A 16965-nucleotide genomic window follows, 5' to 3' on the forward strand; every position below is an offset into this window, starting at 1 on the left:
ATTAATCTGGGCCATCACCTACTTTAAACTGAGTTTTTATAAGCATAGCATTTTAGACATTACCTAGAATAACCAAATTTTGGCAATGATGCCACAGAATAGAGTTTACTCTAACTTTTCAATTTCCTTGGCTAGCTGACCCCCTAAAGTGAATAAGCCTATTGAAAACCTCAGACAGTACTGTTTGTCTTGACATTTGTTCTCAGATTAAGCTCAAAGAAACAGATGAAGAAATCCCAGTTACTACAACCAAAGAGATTCAACATTTATTTTATCATAAAAGTTCAGCAAATAAAACTATATACAAGATCCATGCAAGGAATCCAGTTACACGCAAGACACATTTAAAACCTGGTTAAAACACAATCTCCACAATAGCAGGGAATACAACCAGTAAGACCAAATATCTTTAGTGAGAAACATAATCGTGTTTATATTTTGGATGCTGCTTGAATCCAATTCTCTCCCCAACAATGAGGCACTGGATCACCCACTCTTGTGACACCACAGGCAGCTGCAATGCTTCAGCACATTTCAGCACTGAGGCTGGGCACGAAGGGTCCGTCACCACCACATCAAATACCCCTAAAGCAATATCTGCCAGAAGCAAGGGAAAGTGAACAAGGAAAAGACACTCAATTTAGCTCTCCGTTACAAAGAGAGATGTGATTCTAGCCAATACATCCCACTCTGCACAAACCAAACATTATGTCAAACACACTGCTACTGATCATGACCAAAAATAGAGTTATAATCACTATGTGCTGACCTTGTAAAAATATTTTAATATACACCCAGTGCTTCACTTACGTTGACTCCCCTCTTGAAGGTGGTACTTTTCTTCTCTTAGAAACATGGATACAGTCAACCTATTAGGACTGAGCCTTGGACCACAAGGCCTGACACCTACAGGTCTAAGGAAATCCCTGGAACAAAAACAAAGACATACACACACACTCTTTCATGTACCTTTGTTATGGGCACTTGAATGGTGCTGCTTCACAGAGGCTGCACCACCAGTCATGAGGATCTCAGACCAGAGCTCCAGGAAGTTCTGCTGTTGGTCTGACACCAAGAGTACCTTCAGATTCTGGAAAGGATTTTCACGGGGTTGCCTATGAAAGAGACAGAGAGACAGCCACTGGAGAGGGGCTTAGCATGACAAGTAATACCAACAAACTGCCTTTCTGCAAATGCACTCGTACATCTGAATGCTTTCAAAACTAAGTGCCCCATCAGGCATGGTGTGTCATGCCTGTAATCCCGGGAGTTCGAGAGCAGCCCAGGCAATATGGCAAGACACCAATTCTACAAAAAAATAACAAATTTGCTGGGTATGGTGGCGACTGCCTATAGTTCCAGCAGCTTGAGGGGCTAAGGTAGGAGGATCACTTGAGCCTGGGAGGTTGAGGCTGCAGTAAGTTGTCACTACATCACTGTACTCCAGCCTTGGTGACAAAGCAAGACTTCATTTCAAAAAACTAAGGCCTGTATCAGGGTCCCCCTTCTCTTCCTTCTCTCTGTGAATGACCTGTATTCTTTGTGATCCTGGCTTTCTGATTTCCTTGTGTGTTCTGGGGCTGAGAATAATCCAAATCATTCTCTGAGCCTATATATTTTTAATGACTGCTTAAAACTTCATTCTCTAACCTTACAGTTTGAGAATACTGAGCCTATGTACAAATCTTCACACATTTTCAAAAGGTTCCTAGCCAATGTAACCTATGAAAATAAACTAGATAAACTGCTAAAGTCATTTCAAACCTACTCAGATTTATCCTACATATATTCCAGTTTCTAGAAAGCTTTACTCTTACCTAGATTCTCTTCCCTCCAAAGTCTGCTGCCTTCCTGTCAATACAATTCTGGATGGGCTCTCAAATACCTACCAGTCCAGAATTCTTTGCTCCTCAAGGCTGTACCCAGCTGGCAACAGATAATTACGGTAGTTCTGGAGCTGGTTGGCATGGCAACTATCATGGACCCAGACATGAGACACACAAGGAATCCCACTGGCAAGGCACAGGAAGTACTTCCGGGTTCGACAGTGCTGATCCGCAATTAGAAGACACTGGTAAGCTGTGTTACACTGGAAGAAAAGCAGCAGAGCCAGTGGGTTTGGTGACTTATGTGGAAAGCTCCTAAGTAGCATTCATAATGAGCCATGAAAAGCAGATCTGAAGACTTCCAGCTACTACACAAAATGTGATTTAGTCTGTCTGCCCAAGGCCACTTTTCTCACGGGAAGGCCCAATCGATTTCAAAAGATGTTCTCTCTGCCTCACCTGCAGCATTCTGAGGACCTAAATCCTCAAGGGACGACCAAGATCCATAAACTCAGCCTTTCAGGCTAACAATCAGCAACACTATAGGGGTTTCCACCACTAAAAACAAATTTCAATCTACTTTTGTCCCAGCAACAGAACCACCACAGCCAGTAACTAACCCAAGGTCCTAACTTCTCTTCCCTATACACAACGAAAAATCTGTTTCATGCAACAACATTTTGGCATTGTCTCAGTTCCTACAATCTCTGGCTACTTTATCCAAATCCCCCAACCACTTTCAGGCCTCTTCTCATACAGTAAGTTGGCTCTTATCATTGCCACTGTGTTAGGTTACACAAAGAAACTCCTCACCTGGGCTTCATTGAAATCTTCAAGAATATAGCCAGCTCCTGCTCGAAGCTGGGATTCTGTGTACTGCTTGTTGAAAGGAGGAATTTCTAAAAATTCTATATTAAAACAAAAAGAAAATAATTACTGAGTGGTTGTTTTCTTATTTGCTACCTTATACCTGCTTCTTACTGCCCTCTTTTCTACTCCCCAGCTATCTCCACAGCAGTGTGTCCCCAAAGATAAGCCAAGGGCTTCCCCATGGGTCAGAAAGAGCTCTGTCTTGAGGCCTTTACAATGCTGCCAAAAGAAGGGACAAGAGTAGGAGGGAATGGGAAGATGAGGACTAGAGGTAGGTCCTAGACCTAAAAACATCAATGGTTCCTATACCAGACTGTTCATAGGGATGGGCACATAATCATTTCCCACAGTGACATATTCCAACTTGAATAACCCTTACCATCAGGAAGTTCCCATTGTATCTATCCTAAATCTTTCCTGTTGCAAATTAAACCTCATTTCCTCTAGTTCTACCTTCTGCGGAAATGTATAGTTGATAAACACTTTTTATAATAAAGCTTTCATATTCCCACTTCATCAGCCTTTTTACCCCCTTGCACACTAAAACTTTGATAAACCAGAATGCTCAATCAAAGTATAGTTTTAAAATTTTAACTTAAGATTAAGTGAAGGTTAGAAAATCCTGTTTCAACCTTTTTATTGAAAACTATCTACCTTTGATGATCTTGAAGTACCTCAGGACACTGAACATCAATGACTGCTCTATAGTCTTGAGGGTGAAGTAGAAGATATGAGAGATGAGGCTGAAGCTGTAATGACCCTAGGCAATTAGAAATTGCCTCTTTTGACCAAATATCTAATTTGAGCTTGTTTTCTTGTCATCTGCTCCTCTCATATATAAATAACACATTAAAAAAAAAAAAGAAAAAAGCAAGACATTAGAGATTTTAGTTAATTAGGAGTTTTGGGAAATTAAGTTCTAATTAACTGAAATTTTTATCACAAATTTTAAAATCCAACCCAATCCAGTGCATAAGGTTCAATGCTAGCACCACTCCCCTTCCCCTTCACACCCAGCGATAAAACCTACTAGAGCAGATCTCTTGCAGAGAAAGCTCCCCCCTTCAGTGCCCTCCTTGCCTGCTGAAGCAGCCCAGGCAGTGCTGAGGCCCCATGCCAGGGCTCAACATCTCTGCTTAGTTCTGACTAGCCAGCCTATTCACTTTTATTGCTCTTTTCTTGATTCAGCATTCTCCACATTCTTCCCAAATTGAAATCTCAAGACAGAAACTCTTAATGGCTATAAGAAACTCAGTATAGCAGGGCTGTTTCTCAGCTTTGTCACGGCATCCTTTTGCTATCTCAATATAGCATGCCACAATCTTCAGCACGAAGATTCTATTGCTGAGTCACTGCTGACACCCCTCACAGTCCTGTATTTTCTCAAGACTTCTACTTTATGTCTGCTTAATTCAGGACTGATCTGTTTAGATTTTAATCCCTAATTATATTTCCTTGCATTTGTCTAGTGAAGTATTACCCTGTCTAGGCAGTGTGTTTCTCTAATTTTTCTTCAGTAGTCCAGTTTCTTCATTTTTGAGGTATGAGTGCCCTGCCCAGCCAGATGCTAATATGAATACACTGTTAATCCCACCATCTAAATCAAGTATGAAGGTACTAAATAAACCCAACTCCAGAGTCAGTCCCTGTGTCTAAAGCATCTCCGATGGTGGTGCCACCCAACAAGGTTAGGTACCAAACTCATTAATAAATATATCTCATCAGATGGATTTAAATATTTTACTGAGCTCCTGTTACAAAGATGGTGTCTAAGGAGTCCCACTTATCTGTAACATCCATCAAATAGTTTCTTTAAAACTGTAATTCTACAGAGAATTGTTTTAGTATTAAGTATCTTCCACCTTCTTGAGATTGAGAAACCCCTAAGCATTCTTATACACTGAAAATATCAAGGATTCTGGTACTGTTGGGCAGTGTCCAAGGAAGAAGATACCAACATAAAGACACATTCACCATAACCATAATTTATACCAGAAACCTGGAGATTTCTTCAAAAACACTGTCCAGATGCCTCATTTTATTTTTACAAGTAGAGTTTATGTTATGTTTCACACAGGCACATGGATTTTAATGAAACTGGACAGCATGCATCTCAATACCAGTCAGCTTTCTTGACTATGCTAAACCAAGCAACAAACAAAACATGTATAGAGCTGCCTTGTGAAGTCCTGGTTTAGAGTCCAGCAATATTATAAAACGGGGGGGGGGAAAACAACCCATGACCACTGTTTTAATGCCATGACACACCTCTCTATGCAGAATCCTCAAAAGACTCCCAATTATTTCTGTCCAGGAAATTCCTCAAATAACCACTGTGCCTATCTGATTGTTTGACAAGCTAGGCGTTGCACATGCTTAACCCTGGAAATCGTACCACACCACATCTACTCATTCCCACAGCCCAACTCTCCCACAGCAGAGCCTGTCTACTCACAACTCTCTGCACCTTCCCAGTAGCATACACCTGAATTGTAAGGCCCTGATCATTGTTTCCATGTCCTTGTACATATCTACTTGTGGCTGCAGTCAGTGAGATACAGTTTTGGTTAATTAGGCAAGAGTCATCCACACACCTGAAATGCCAACCCTCAGATCTCCAGTGGTGCTATTTTATGGCAACCATGTTGCCTACTTCAATTCCCTCTTGCAAGACATTAGTCAGACCTCTAACTTGTATAATATCATTCCATCTGGACCTTTAGCTTTGACAGACATTTAGATACTGCTGTCAGTCACTTATTTATAGAGTATACATTTGTATCTCCTCATCCCCTCTCCTATATCACACATTTTTCAGACCTCTCCCCACTGCAGCTTACACTCAAAAACTAAGGAAAAGACAACACAGAAATAAATGCAATGTACAGAGTTAATTTAAGGTTAAAGAGAGCTGTTTCTTTGCAATCACCCTGAGGAACCAGGCACCCCATAGTGCCAGTCTTCCACTCAGACTTCAGGAGAATGAACTTTACCCTCCACATGGGTTTGCTCTAGCAAATGGCCACAGAACACAAATGGGGAAGACTGCAGGGCATTCAGACCTGACTGACTTGGTTGGCTGTAACAGGCTAAAATGACAGCTCTAGTCCCAAGTTTGTCATTATTGTGGACAAAAGAAACCAATTATTTAACTTGTCCAAATTTATTTCCTCATCCATAATATAGGTAAGATCCATCTCTCATCTGCCTCACAGGATTGTTTTCAGGAACCACTCACTGAGAGGAATTTTGTGAAAACAGTCTATAATCTGTTAAAAAGCAGCATATAGAGTCATTTCTATGACTAAGATGCTACTTGCCTTGCCTTCTACATATGGCAAGAGGACCACCAACTCTTAAGTGACTGGAAAAGAAAGAAGTGTGCATGTGTCACAGCTCCCAGGGCTTCCCAAGGCCTTACCCTCCTCTTCCTCACTGCTTCCTGTAGGACCATCTGGCAGTTTGGAGCGGCTGGCCAACTTGTCACTGGTTGTGGCCATGGTAAGGAGAAATGCATAGCCCAGAAACAAGGTCTTGTTAAGAGGCAAAGGCCCTCTCTGCTCTTCCAGGGCAGAGGGTTCACCGGTGTTGTCTCCACTCTCACAGGGGCTCACAAACTCTCCTGCCCCCACTGCACCTGGGAAGGACAGGGGCACAGTTACTAAAAGGATACACACCACTGCCTGAGAAAAAGACTTAGCACCAAAAGACCCAGCACCAAGTATGACCTGATGGGTAGGCAATGTACTGATGAACTTATCTGAGCCAGAAACCAAAGACCATTCCAATGGCCAACCATTCTAAATGGCCGACAACCTAGGATGAAATTTACAACAGAGAAATTTACATACTTAAATTTTACACAGTTGTAATAATGTATATGCAGTGTTTTCATAAATGAAAATTAACAACGTTTTATCATACAGCCACACCAAATACTTCTGAGGACATCTGAAGAAAGAAGTGGTTCTAATAGAAAGAGGAGGTGAGAGAGAAAAATGTTTGGAAATCTTCAGCCAACTTTCTCTGCCCCATGCTCTGATTTCCCCAGGATATGATATATTTTGAGGCAGCCTTTGGAAAAAAAAAAAAAAGAAAAACACTTTTTTATTACCAAGAAATGCCCCTTGTAGATAGATGCTCCCACCCCATTGCTGACCTTTACCAGAATGGTGCAGAGAATACTTGGTAACAAAGTGTTTTTATACATAGATTGTGCCACATCTAAATAGCCTGCCTCAACTGACTTAGTTTTCAACACCTGGGTAGGTAAGTGACCCAGCCAGCCAGAACACCCATGCCAAGAGTGCCCCGATAAGTCTTTGAGAAAAAAAAACAGATACCTGACCTGGAGAAGCTGAATCGTAGGTTCATTAGGAGGCTAAGATGACAGACAGGTCATGCATGCCTCCCTAAAATAAAACCAGTAGCAAGAAAACAGTCTCAGAGGCAGTATGTTATATATGAACAAGACTAGAAACAGAAGGGAAGACCACCAAAGTTTGAATACTGGCTTACTTTGTCACCTTGAGAAAGTTAGCCAACTTTTCTGTGCCTCAGATTCTTCAACTGGAAAAACTCATTCTAGCACCTATACTTCACAGGGATTATATATGAATTATGTGTGAAGCACTTATTACTATTCTTCATACAGTAAATATTCAATAAAGATTAACTATTGTTGTTTTTAAATACCCCGAAACACAGGAGCAGTTGAGTAGATAAGGCGATGACACAATTCAATACATAGGAAACAAAAGGAGCTCTGGTGCCAGGACAATGTAACAATCAATGGATTTTCATCAGTTTGCTAGCCTGAGGAAGTTCCAAAAGGGAACAGACTGATTTTACCTTTGTAATATCCTGAACCTCATAGCAGCTGGACGTGAGTCACAGTAGGGACTCAATGAACAACAGATGGAATTAACTCCTTTCTTAATTATTGAACACTAGGGACTGAAAAGGGGTTGTTTCAGGGATAATGGGGAGAGGGGAGAGCACACTGAGATAGGACTTTTTTCTCTTTTTTTGACAGTCTCACTCTGCCACCCAGAATGGAATGGAGTGCCGTGGCATAATCTCAGCTGACTGCAACCTCTGCCTCCCAGGTTCAAGTGATTCTCCTGCCTCAACCTCCCAAGCAGCTGGGACTACAGGCATGCCCCACCATGCCCAGCTGATTTTTTTGTATTTTTAGTAGAGATGGGGTTTTGCCATATTGGTCAGTCTTGTCTTGAACTCCTGACCTCAAGTGATCCCCCAACCTTGGCCTCCCAAAGTGCTGGGACTACAGGTGTGAGCCCCCATGCCCAGCCGCTACCTTTCAATAGTCTGAGAAAGCTAGAGGGCTCAAGCATAAGAGAGAGGGTAGCAGAATTTCCAGGAAGAAGATGGTGCAGGCAAAGAGATATTATACCTATTTTGAATCTGCTTTAATTTCAATACTTCTGCTTTCCTTCCTAGAACCCACAAAGTAGTTAAAGAATGGTTGTAATCAAGTCCTGGCCTTGCTTTTTTTTTGAGACAGAGTTTCACTCTTGTTGCCCAGGCTGGAGTATAATGGTGCAATCTCAGCTCATCGCAACCTCTGCCTACGGGGTTCAAGCGATTCTCCCCCCTCAGCCTCCCCAGAAGCTGGGATTACAGGCGCCTACCACCATGCTCAGCTAATTCTAGTCTTCTATCTACCTGCACTGGAGTCTGCAGAGGATGGGGAGGAGGTATGCAGTGAGCTGTCCCTGAGTATCACCTGTGGGCTTGGGCAGGACCCTAACTTTGTAACAGGACAGAAGGGCCATTGTCAAATATTAAGCTCCATCTTTCCAGCAGCTGACCCTGTATTCTGCCATGGTCTGATGGAGAATAAGGCAAAAAGGAGCACTTACCAGGTTTTACAGTGGCAGACTTGCGACCTCTCTTGGCAGGGGACCGTTCCTCTTCACAAGTGGTAAGTTTTCTTTTGCCTGAGAGAACTCCCATGGAGGCACGGGGACTTTCTGTGATCTTTCGGGTAGGGGTTGTGCTGCTGCTACTGGAGGCAGTAGGGGTGGCTGGGGAGCCGATGTTACTGCGCCGTTTCCGCTTCCCTTCCACCAAATTGTCTATGGCAGGATAAGCCAAAGGTTAGTCAAATTCTATGGTATGAGACCTAGAACTCCAAGAAGCTGGGCAGACCCTGATTCAGACACCACAGTGTTCTTTTCCCCCACTTCCCATGAGGCCAAGAAGCTTCTTTTTAAGGCCATAATATTTTTCAGTCTTTGCCATGAATTAATGTGTTTAGTCCCCTAAGAACTGAGGAGGCCAGCAAAACCCCAAAGACTTTCTGTGTGGTACTAAGAAACAGATAAAGCAGTAGCTCTAGAAAATGACAGCTCATCACCATCTGATAAGCCACACATAAGAATAATATAAGTTAGGGAAACATTACTGACCAGTCCAGAAACTCTCCTCTCTCTGTAAGCAGAATAGAAGCCCAAAAGCAGCTGTTCAGGAAACAAAGGTCTTACCTAAGCTGATATCTGCTGCCTTTGTGAGAGGTGTTACTGCCTCATAGGGGCCAAGCCCATACTGCTCTCTCAGTCTGTTTCCTTGCTCCAAGGACAGGATGACAGCCATTCGCTTATACCACTTTCTTTGGCCTTCTTTTTCAATGCTGTAGTACAATTCCCCAGATTCTTTCCTATGTCCTTTCACCACTCCTGGAGGGGGGAGGGCAGAAAACATAAAAGCAGCTTGCTGTGGTCTTAGGCTACTTAGCACCCTCTCACAAGGGTTCTGCAAAGCAGGCCTGAATTAGGGAATTTAGAGATCCAACAGTGGACTGAAGTTAGGACTTAAAGAAATTTCAGCTGTCAATCCCAAACAATAGCAACACTTAGGATATATGTAGCTACTACACTGGGATTAGGACAAGGCAAGTTTCTTGACAGAAGGTAGCCTTTAGTTATGAAATAAAGCTTCCCAAAGACAGCCATTATGGATTGCTGGTGGTTCAAATGATTTCCATGAAGTAAAAATGGCATATGGTTTCCTAATTCCATTATAACTTCTAAACCTTTCCTTCTTGGTTCCCTGGGAGGCTGAGTTGTAAGTCTTAAGCTGTAGGTGAAAAATGGCATCATTCTAAGAGAGACGGTATGTGTGTGTTTTTTTGTCTGTGTATGTAGCAAAATTAGAGACAGCAAAGAAAAGAAAAAAAAAAAAAAAACAGATCCTGCCTCTCCTACCTAATCTTCCTATTATCTACTTTCATGCTCTTGCTCTGATTCAGAACCTGACAATAAGCCCTTTATGTTAGAAGGAACAAAATGTGGGATATAAAAGGAAACTAAGCTAGAATTCAGGAGACCTGAGCATAGCCCTAATTCTGCTGCCACCAAGCTGTGTGATCTTGGTCAGGACCTATTACTAATCCTGTGAAAAAGAACACTTCTTCCTCTCTATCAATGAATAAACAATTTAAAACACACACACATATTATAACTATAGATACACACACATACTCCCATCCCCACACACATATACTATACAAAAACAAGGCATTACTATGAATATTTTTTCATTCCTATAAACAGAAGTGTCCAATTTATTCTCACCCATTAGCCTGTGCTTGAATGAAGAGCTAAAAGAAACCCAGAGCCTATCCCACCCAAGGAAAAGAATACAGAGAAAGCAAGCCTTGGTTCTCTGTCCAGCCTGTGGAATCACTCCCTTTTCCCTTATTTTTTCATCTCCTAGCTTAAATGTCTATCACCAAACTAAATCACAAAGACTCCCTCAAAATCACAAAGAAGCCCAAGGCCAACAAAATACTTCATACTACTGAAGAACTACTAGAACTAGAAGCAGTCTAGTGTTGACATTAGCAAACAGCCTCAAGAAATGGGACACAGAATCCCCAAACCTTGTTGCCACAGTTCACTCCTGTTACAGAACTCTGTCTTTAAAAGGGCAAATATGAACCCCTAAGAGTAGCTTTACACCTGGAAGAATGAATGAATGTATCTGATACATTCAAACTATGAGTCACAGTAAAATACCCAAATCCATGTGCTACTCCTAACTGATTCCACATACAGCTAACAGTGTTATCCAGAACTAGAAGGTAAAGTGGCCCATTTAGTAATCAACAAAGGAGCAAACAGCAACTACTCAGAGGATTCCAAATACAAGAAAGCCTGGAGGGACTCCAATAGAAAGCCATTTTTCAGCCAGGCATGGTGGCTCATGCCTGTAATCCCAGCACTTTAGGAGGCTGAGGCAGGTGGATTGCTTGAGGTCAGGAGTTCAAGACCAGCCTGACCAACATGGGGAAATCCTGTCTCTACTAAAAATACAAAAATTAGCCAGGCATACTGGTGGGCACCTGTAATCCCAGCTACTTGGGAGGCTAAGGCAGGAGAAACACTTGAACTCCAGAGGCAGAAGTTGCAGTGAGCCCAGATTGTGCCATTGCACTCCATCCAACCTGCACAACCGAGCAAGGCTCTGTCTTTTAAAAAAGAAAAAGCAAGCCATTTTTTGCCAGGCACAGTGGCTCACATCTGTAATCTCAGCACTCTGGGAGGCCAAGGCAGGCAGATAAGTTGAGGTTGGGAGTTGGAGACCAGCCTGGCCAATATGGCAAAACCCCATCTCTACTAAAAATACAAAAAAATTAGCTAGGCATGGTGGCTCGTATCTATAGTCCCAGCTACTTGGGAGGTTGAGGCAGAAGAATCACTTGAACCGGGCCAGGCGCGGTGGCTCAAGCCTGTAATCCCAGCACTTTGGGAGGCCGAGGTGGGTGGATCACAAGGTCAAGAGATTGAGACCATCCCGGTCAACATGGCGAAACCCCATCTCTACTAAAAATACAAAAAAAAAAATTAGCTGGGCGTGGTGGCACGTGCCTGTAATCCCGGCTACTCGGGAGGCTGAGGCAGGAGAATTGCCTGAATCTAGGAGGCGGAGGTTGCAGTGAGCCGAGATCGCACCATTGCACTCCAGCCTGGGTAACAAGAGTGAAACTCCATCTCAAAAAAAAAAAGAAGAATCACTTGAACCTGGTTGGCAGAGGTTGCAGTGAGCTGAGATCGTGCCACTGCACTCTAGGCTGGCAGGCAAAGTAAAACTGTGTCTTGGAACAACAACAACACAAAAGATTTCCCCTTATATCCTAATCCATGTTCAAAAAGTCCTCAGAAGGATGTTTTTAAATGACAGACTCAACACAAATAGGTATCTTCAAATTATTTCACAGAAAGGAGACAACATATTCAAAGAACCAGCACATGAAGCAATAAACAACAAACCTCTCACCATCACCAATACTACCTACTTCAAAAATGAAAAGGCACCGTTCTTCAAACCAGAGAATAAGTGGCAGATATGCAGGCATATAGACACAGCACTGAAAACTTCCCCCTAAACAAAAGTATCTCAATATATCTGCCATCCTCACCTACTGGGTTCCAATCAAAGCAGGTAGTTAAGTTTTAAAAAAGAAGAGAGTATGGAAAAACACTAACTTTAAAGTGGTGAACACCGGGTATGGTGGCTCACACCTGCAATCCCAGCACTTTGGGAGGCCAAGGCGGGCAGATCCCCTGAGATCAGAAGTTCAAGACCAGCCTTGCCAATATGGCAAAGCCCTATCTCTACTAAAAATACCAAAATTAGCCAGGTATGGTGGGGCACACCTGTAATCCCAGCTACTTGGGAGGCTGAGGCAGGAGAATCACATGTACTGGAAAGGTGGAAGTTGCAGTGAGCCAAGATTGCACCACTGCACTCTAGCCTGGGCAACAGAGTGAGTGACACTGTTGCAAAAAAAGAGTGGAGAAATCTGGCAAATACAACCTTAACCAGTGGTGAAGGTTAACAGCATCAGTGATGTCATGTCGATATATCATCATCATCATAAACCTTCCCAGGTCCTTATATAATAACAAAAGAAGGGCATTTCACTCCGTGGCATATCTTTTTAAGAGACGGGTTCTCAGTCTGTTGTCCAGGCTGGAGTACAGTGGCATGATCACTGTAGCCTTGAACTCCTGAGCTTAAGCAATCCACCTGCCTCATCCTTCTGAGTAGCTAGGACTACAGGCATTTACCTCCATGCCCAGCTAATTTATGTTCCTTCCTTTTTTTCTGGAGGGACAAGGTCTCACTATCTTTCAGGCTGGTCTCCAACTCCTGGCCTCAAGTGCTGGAAGTACACGCGTGAGCTATCACACCAAGCCGCCATCTCTGTGGCATTCTTTTTTTTAAAATATCCCGTAACTCCAATCTAATGAGAAAACATTAGACAAATCCGAATTGAGGGGCAATTCTATAAAATACCTGCCCAGGACGCCCCAAAATTGTCAAGGTCATGAAAAATAAAATACTGAGAAACTGCCACAAATCAGAGAAGACCAAAGAATATGTGATGACTAAATGCAGTGCTGGATGCTGGAAGAGAAAAAGGACATTAAGGAAAAGCTAGTAAAATCCAAATAAAGTCTAAAGTTGTGTTAACAGTAATGAACCAAGGTTGATTTTTTAGTTTTGACAAATGTTCCATGCTAACATCAGATGTCAACAATAGGGAAAACTGGATGAGGGGTATACAGGAACTCTCTGTACTAGCAGTACTGTGTACTTTGTAAACTTTCTATAAATCATCTAAAAGATTCCAAAATAAGTTTACCAAAAACAAATGAACAAATCAAAAAGCCAGTGGCAAGAGTGACCAGTCTTGTATGAATAAAATTTCTGACTTTGGGGACCCCAGAAAAGTATGAAGTAATGTCTTGATAATTACTAACATAACAGAGTATTGCCCCAAGGCACAAAACAATCTCTACAAACTCTGCTTCTCTCATTACCTGCACTGAAATACTCATCCTCTGAGAGGGCTGTGACTTCAGTGTCCACCGGGATGGGGTCACATAAGAGAATGTCCTTGCCCAACACATCACACTCGTACCCATCATCAAAGAGCAATTTATACTTCCCAGCTCCGACATCTCGTGTGATTTTCCCAGAGTAAAAATAGCCATTGGAGGACCACTTGGCTACAACACGGAGCCCTACAAAGCTGTTCCCTGGAGAAGAGGCATCTAAGCCATCAGAAGGGCCAGCAGCAGCCTGGAAGGGAATTTCTGGAGAGTCGCTACGACGCAAAGCACCAGCACCCATGTCTGTTCGTCTGGTGGAGTCTGGCACTCGGGATGTGACACGGCTGAAGGATTTATCATCTGGTGACAAGTTAGGTGAAATGTCCTCTATGCCCATGGGGCCAGGCACAGCTGTTTCTCTAAAGAGAGATAAGGGATAGGAGAAGCCAGTGAGAACAAGAACACAGAAGTACACATCTACGAATTTTCCCACTCCTTTGTCCATCAGTCTCTTCAGCCCATTCTTTGAAAACCCCATCACAGGCGTGAGCCTGGTCTCTCTGTGGCCTCATTCTGATCCCTGGCGACTCCCCAGTCAGTATAAGCCCTTCTCCCTCCTGACACCCCACAAACTCTCTACTCCCCTCTCTTCTCTCTATTCCCTTTTTTTCTGAACAAGTAATAGAATAAGTAATTCTCACACTACCCAGGTACCTGGATCCAGTGGTCCGAGAAGGTGGGCGGCCCCTTCGCCCGCGCCCACGAGGCGTGACTGGAGCCTTCCCTCCCTGTCTGATGCCAAGGCCTGCATCACCATCCTCCTCACATACTGGCGTCCCTGTCTGACTGACCCCTTTTCTAGGACTAGAGAATGAAGACAAGTTAGTCTGACAGCACCTGCTACTGAATCTTTTCTTCACAAAGTCTCCCCTTGGCCCTTAGACTACATGACAGGCCTACATGTGCTAAGCCTTTGGGGCAGCAGGAAGCTGGTTCACACACCCACCACCAAAATCTCAGCCAGGGAGTGGGGAGTGTGGGATAACAGGTAAAGAACATTCACCTCCATGTAAGTCTATTCCCTCTGACAAAGTTTCCTACTGCTGCAATAACAGCACGCCCATTTCTGCTACGCCTTCTCCTCTACTTTAGGCTCTGGACAACTGCAAAGACTAACAAAAAGCTAGGGAACGCATTAAGTTGGGGCTACTATCCCAAACCTCCTGTACTCCCAAGTAAATCTTGTAAAGGCTGTGGTGGAAACGTGCCCAGCATTCCCGAAGTCCCCTCCCCTGTTATCTACCTTTTCTCAGGGGCTTCTTAGCCAATGAAATCTACCTCCCACAGGGCTCCTACTTCCATGCAAACCCAAGACAGGAAGGGGACAAATAGTGAGGTGGGGGACTTGATTTATCTTGAATGGAGGATGGGGGATATCCCATTACTCCCCTTTTCCTGTGATATTAAAATGTCAGCAACCCTGCCCCTGCTGTGGCTCTCTCTGGAGACCCTGTCTGCACCTCAGTTTTCCTGGGCCTCCTCGGGAGCTGGGTAAGGCAAAATCTGCGGGTTCTGTCCCGCTGGTTTTCCCTTTGAGTGGTCCGGCTCCTCTCCCTGAGCTGCCACTGCTGTGCATAGCTGAGAGACTTGTCCCACTTGACGTGCGGTGTAAGCTGGATGCCTTGGAGGAGAAGGAGCTGATATCCCCCAGGTCACCTGAGGAGCCCCCAGTCTGTGAAGGGGAAACTTCAGTTTCACACTCCTGACACTCTACAATTGGCTCTTCAGTCTCCTGCAAGGAAAAAATAGATACAGAAGCTAAAAGATGCGAGCGACAGTAACACAATGCTAATACAATAGTTGGAAAATACTACAAATGGCACAAAATTATAATTCAAAAAGGTTGAGAATCAGGAGGAGACTTTCTGGAATAATGGGAACGTTCTGTATCTGTTTTGAGTAGCAGTTAGATAAAATTTTCAAAAGCCACTGAACTGAACATTTAGGATCTGTTCTTTTTTTCTCCCTCCCCCAGGTGATTCTGGTAAGAATTGTTCATTCTAATGGGACTATATTGTATCTCAATAAAATATAAAATAAAGATGGCACTATATTGGTAAGAAAGAGTTTATCTTTTTATTGGATAAGTTCACAACCAAGATCACAACCTCTGGCTACCAGCAAGGATTCTAACCCAGAAGACAGAAGTAATGTCTTGTCTGTGAGAAGACAGGGTGGGGAAGTAGACAGGTGAGAGGAGAAAATGATGGTCAGGAGCCCTGCTAGGTACTTCATTAACAGTGGACAGCATTACATGTTTTGACATTAGTTATTTGACAGTACCTTTCAGTAATTGATCAAGGCAATAAAAAAGATATGCAAAAATAGGCCAAAAGGGGTCATGTGTGGTGGCTCACGCCTGTAATCCCAGCACTTTGGGAGGCCAAGGCGGAAGGAATGCTCGAGTCCAGGAGTTTGAGACCACCCTAGGCAACACAGTGAGAACCAATCTCTATAAAAAATAAAAATATCAGCCAAGTGTTGGAGTGCACGCCTGTAGTCCCCGCTACTGGGAGGCTGAGGTGGGAGGATCACTTGAGCTTGGAAGTCAAGGCTGCAGTGAACCGTGATCATGCCACTGCACTCCAGCCTAGGCAATAGTATGAGACTGTCTCAAAAAAAAAAAAAGGCTATAATAATAGTATTACTATTTGGAAAAATGAAGGCCAAAAAGGTTACAAGTATCTACAGACCACAAGAAAGTCAAACTGGCTTTATCTCAGATGCTTACTTTAACGAATTGGTAGTAGCTGCCTGGTGCTCAGTTTTAATAAGCCTTCTGAGGCTAAATCCCAGACTCTAAGACCAATCAGCAATATTCACTATGGACACAGCATACAGAAATTATAGCATGAGTGTGACACATCTGCCTTCCTAGTCTAGAATGTTCATGCAATATTATGTTAATTGCCAGAGAGAATATGGAGACATGTAAGATAGACCCTTCCCTCACAGTGTTTTAGAATCCCTTTTGGGAGGCCAGGCACAGAGGCTCACACCTGTAATCCCAGCACTTTGGGAAGCAGAGGCAGGTGGATCACTTGAGGTCAGGAGTTCAAGACCCGTCTGGCCATCATGGTAAAACCACATATCTACTAAAAAATTAAAAAAAAAACAAACAACAACAACAACAAAAAAAAAAAAAACAGGCATGGTGGCGCACTCCTGTGGTCCCAGCTACTCTGAGAGGCTGAGGCAAGAAAGTCACTTGTGAACCTGGGAGGTGGAGTTTGCAGTGAGCTAAGATCATGCCACTGCAATCCAGCCTAGACAACTGACAAGATTCCATCTCAAAAAAAAAAAAGAATCCCCATGGAGAGAGAGAATATAATGACACACATACA

The 16965-nt window shown here is 43.3% G+C and overlaps 1 protein-coding gene across 8 annotated transcripts in view; it reads right to left on the reverse strand.

Annotated features, from left to right (window-relative positions):
* Positions 1 to 240: 240 nt before the first annotated feature.
* TP53BP1 (tumor protein p53 binding protein 1) overlaps positions 241 to 16965 on the reverse strand; it is a 121318-nt gene continuing 104593 nt past the window's right edge. For 7 of the 8 annotated variants that reach the window (XM_078334098.1, XM_035259465.3, XM_078334097.1 and 4 more), the window contains 10 exons: positions 15082 to 15353; positions 14276 to 14425; positions 13550 to 13980; positions 9206 to 9397; positions 8582 to 8797; positions 6118 to 6333; positions 2640 to 2734; positions 1890 to 2089; positions 970 to 1115; positions 241 to 597 (listed from right to left, as the gene is read on the reverse strand). In XM_078334098.1, the coding sequence (XP_078190224.1) occupies positions 410 to 597; positions 970 to 1115; positions 1890 to 2089; positions 2640 to 2734; positions 6118 to 6333; positions 8582 to 8797; positions 9206 to 9397; positions 13550 to 13980; positions 14276 to 14425; positions 15082 to 15353 (2106 nt within the window). In that variant the 3' untranslated portion in view covers positions 241 to 409. Of the gene's footprint in view, positions 598 to 969; positions 1116 to 1889; positions 2090 to 2639; positions 2735 to 3350; positions 3519 to 6117; positions 6334 to 8581; positions 8798 to 9205; positions 9398 to 13549; positions 13981 to 14275; positions 14426 to 15081; positions 15354 to 16965 lie in introns of those variants that run through there. The other variant, XM_035259468.3, reaches the window with a different exon arrangement.

The sequence above is a fragment of the Callithrix jacchus genome, chromosome 8 (genome assembly GCF_049354715.1).
Source record: "Callithrix jacchus isolate 240 chromosome 8, calJac240_pri, whole genome shotgun sequence".
NCBI classification, from domain to species: Eukaryota; Metazoa; Chordata; class Mammalia; order Primates; family Cebidae; genus Callithrix; species Callithrix jacchus.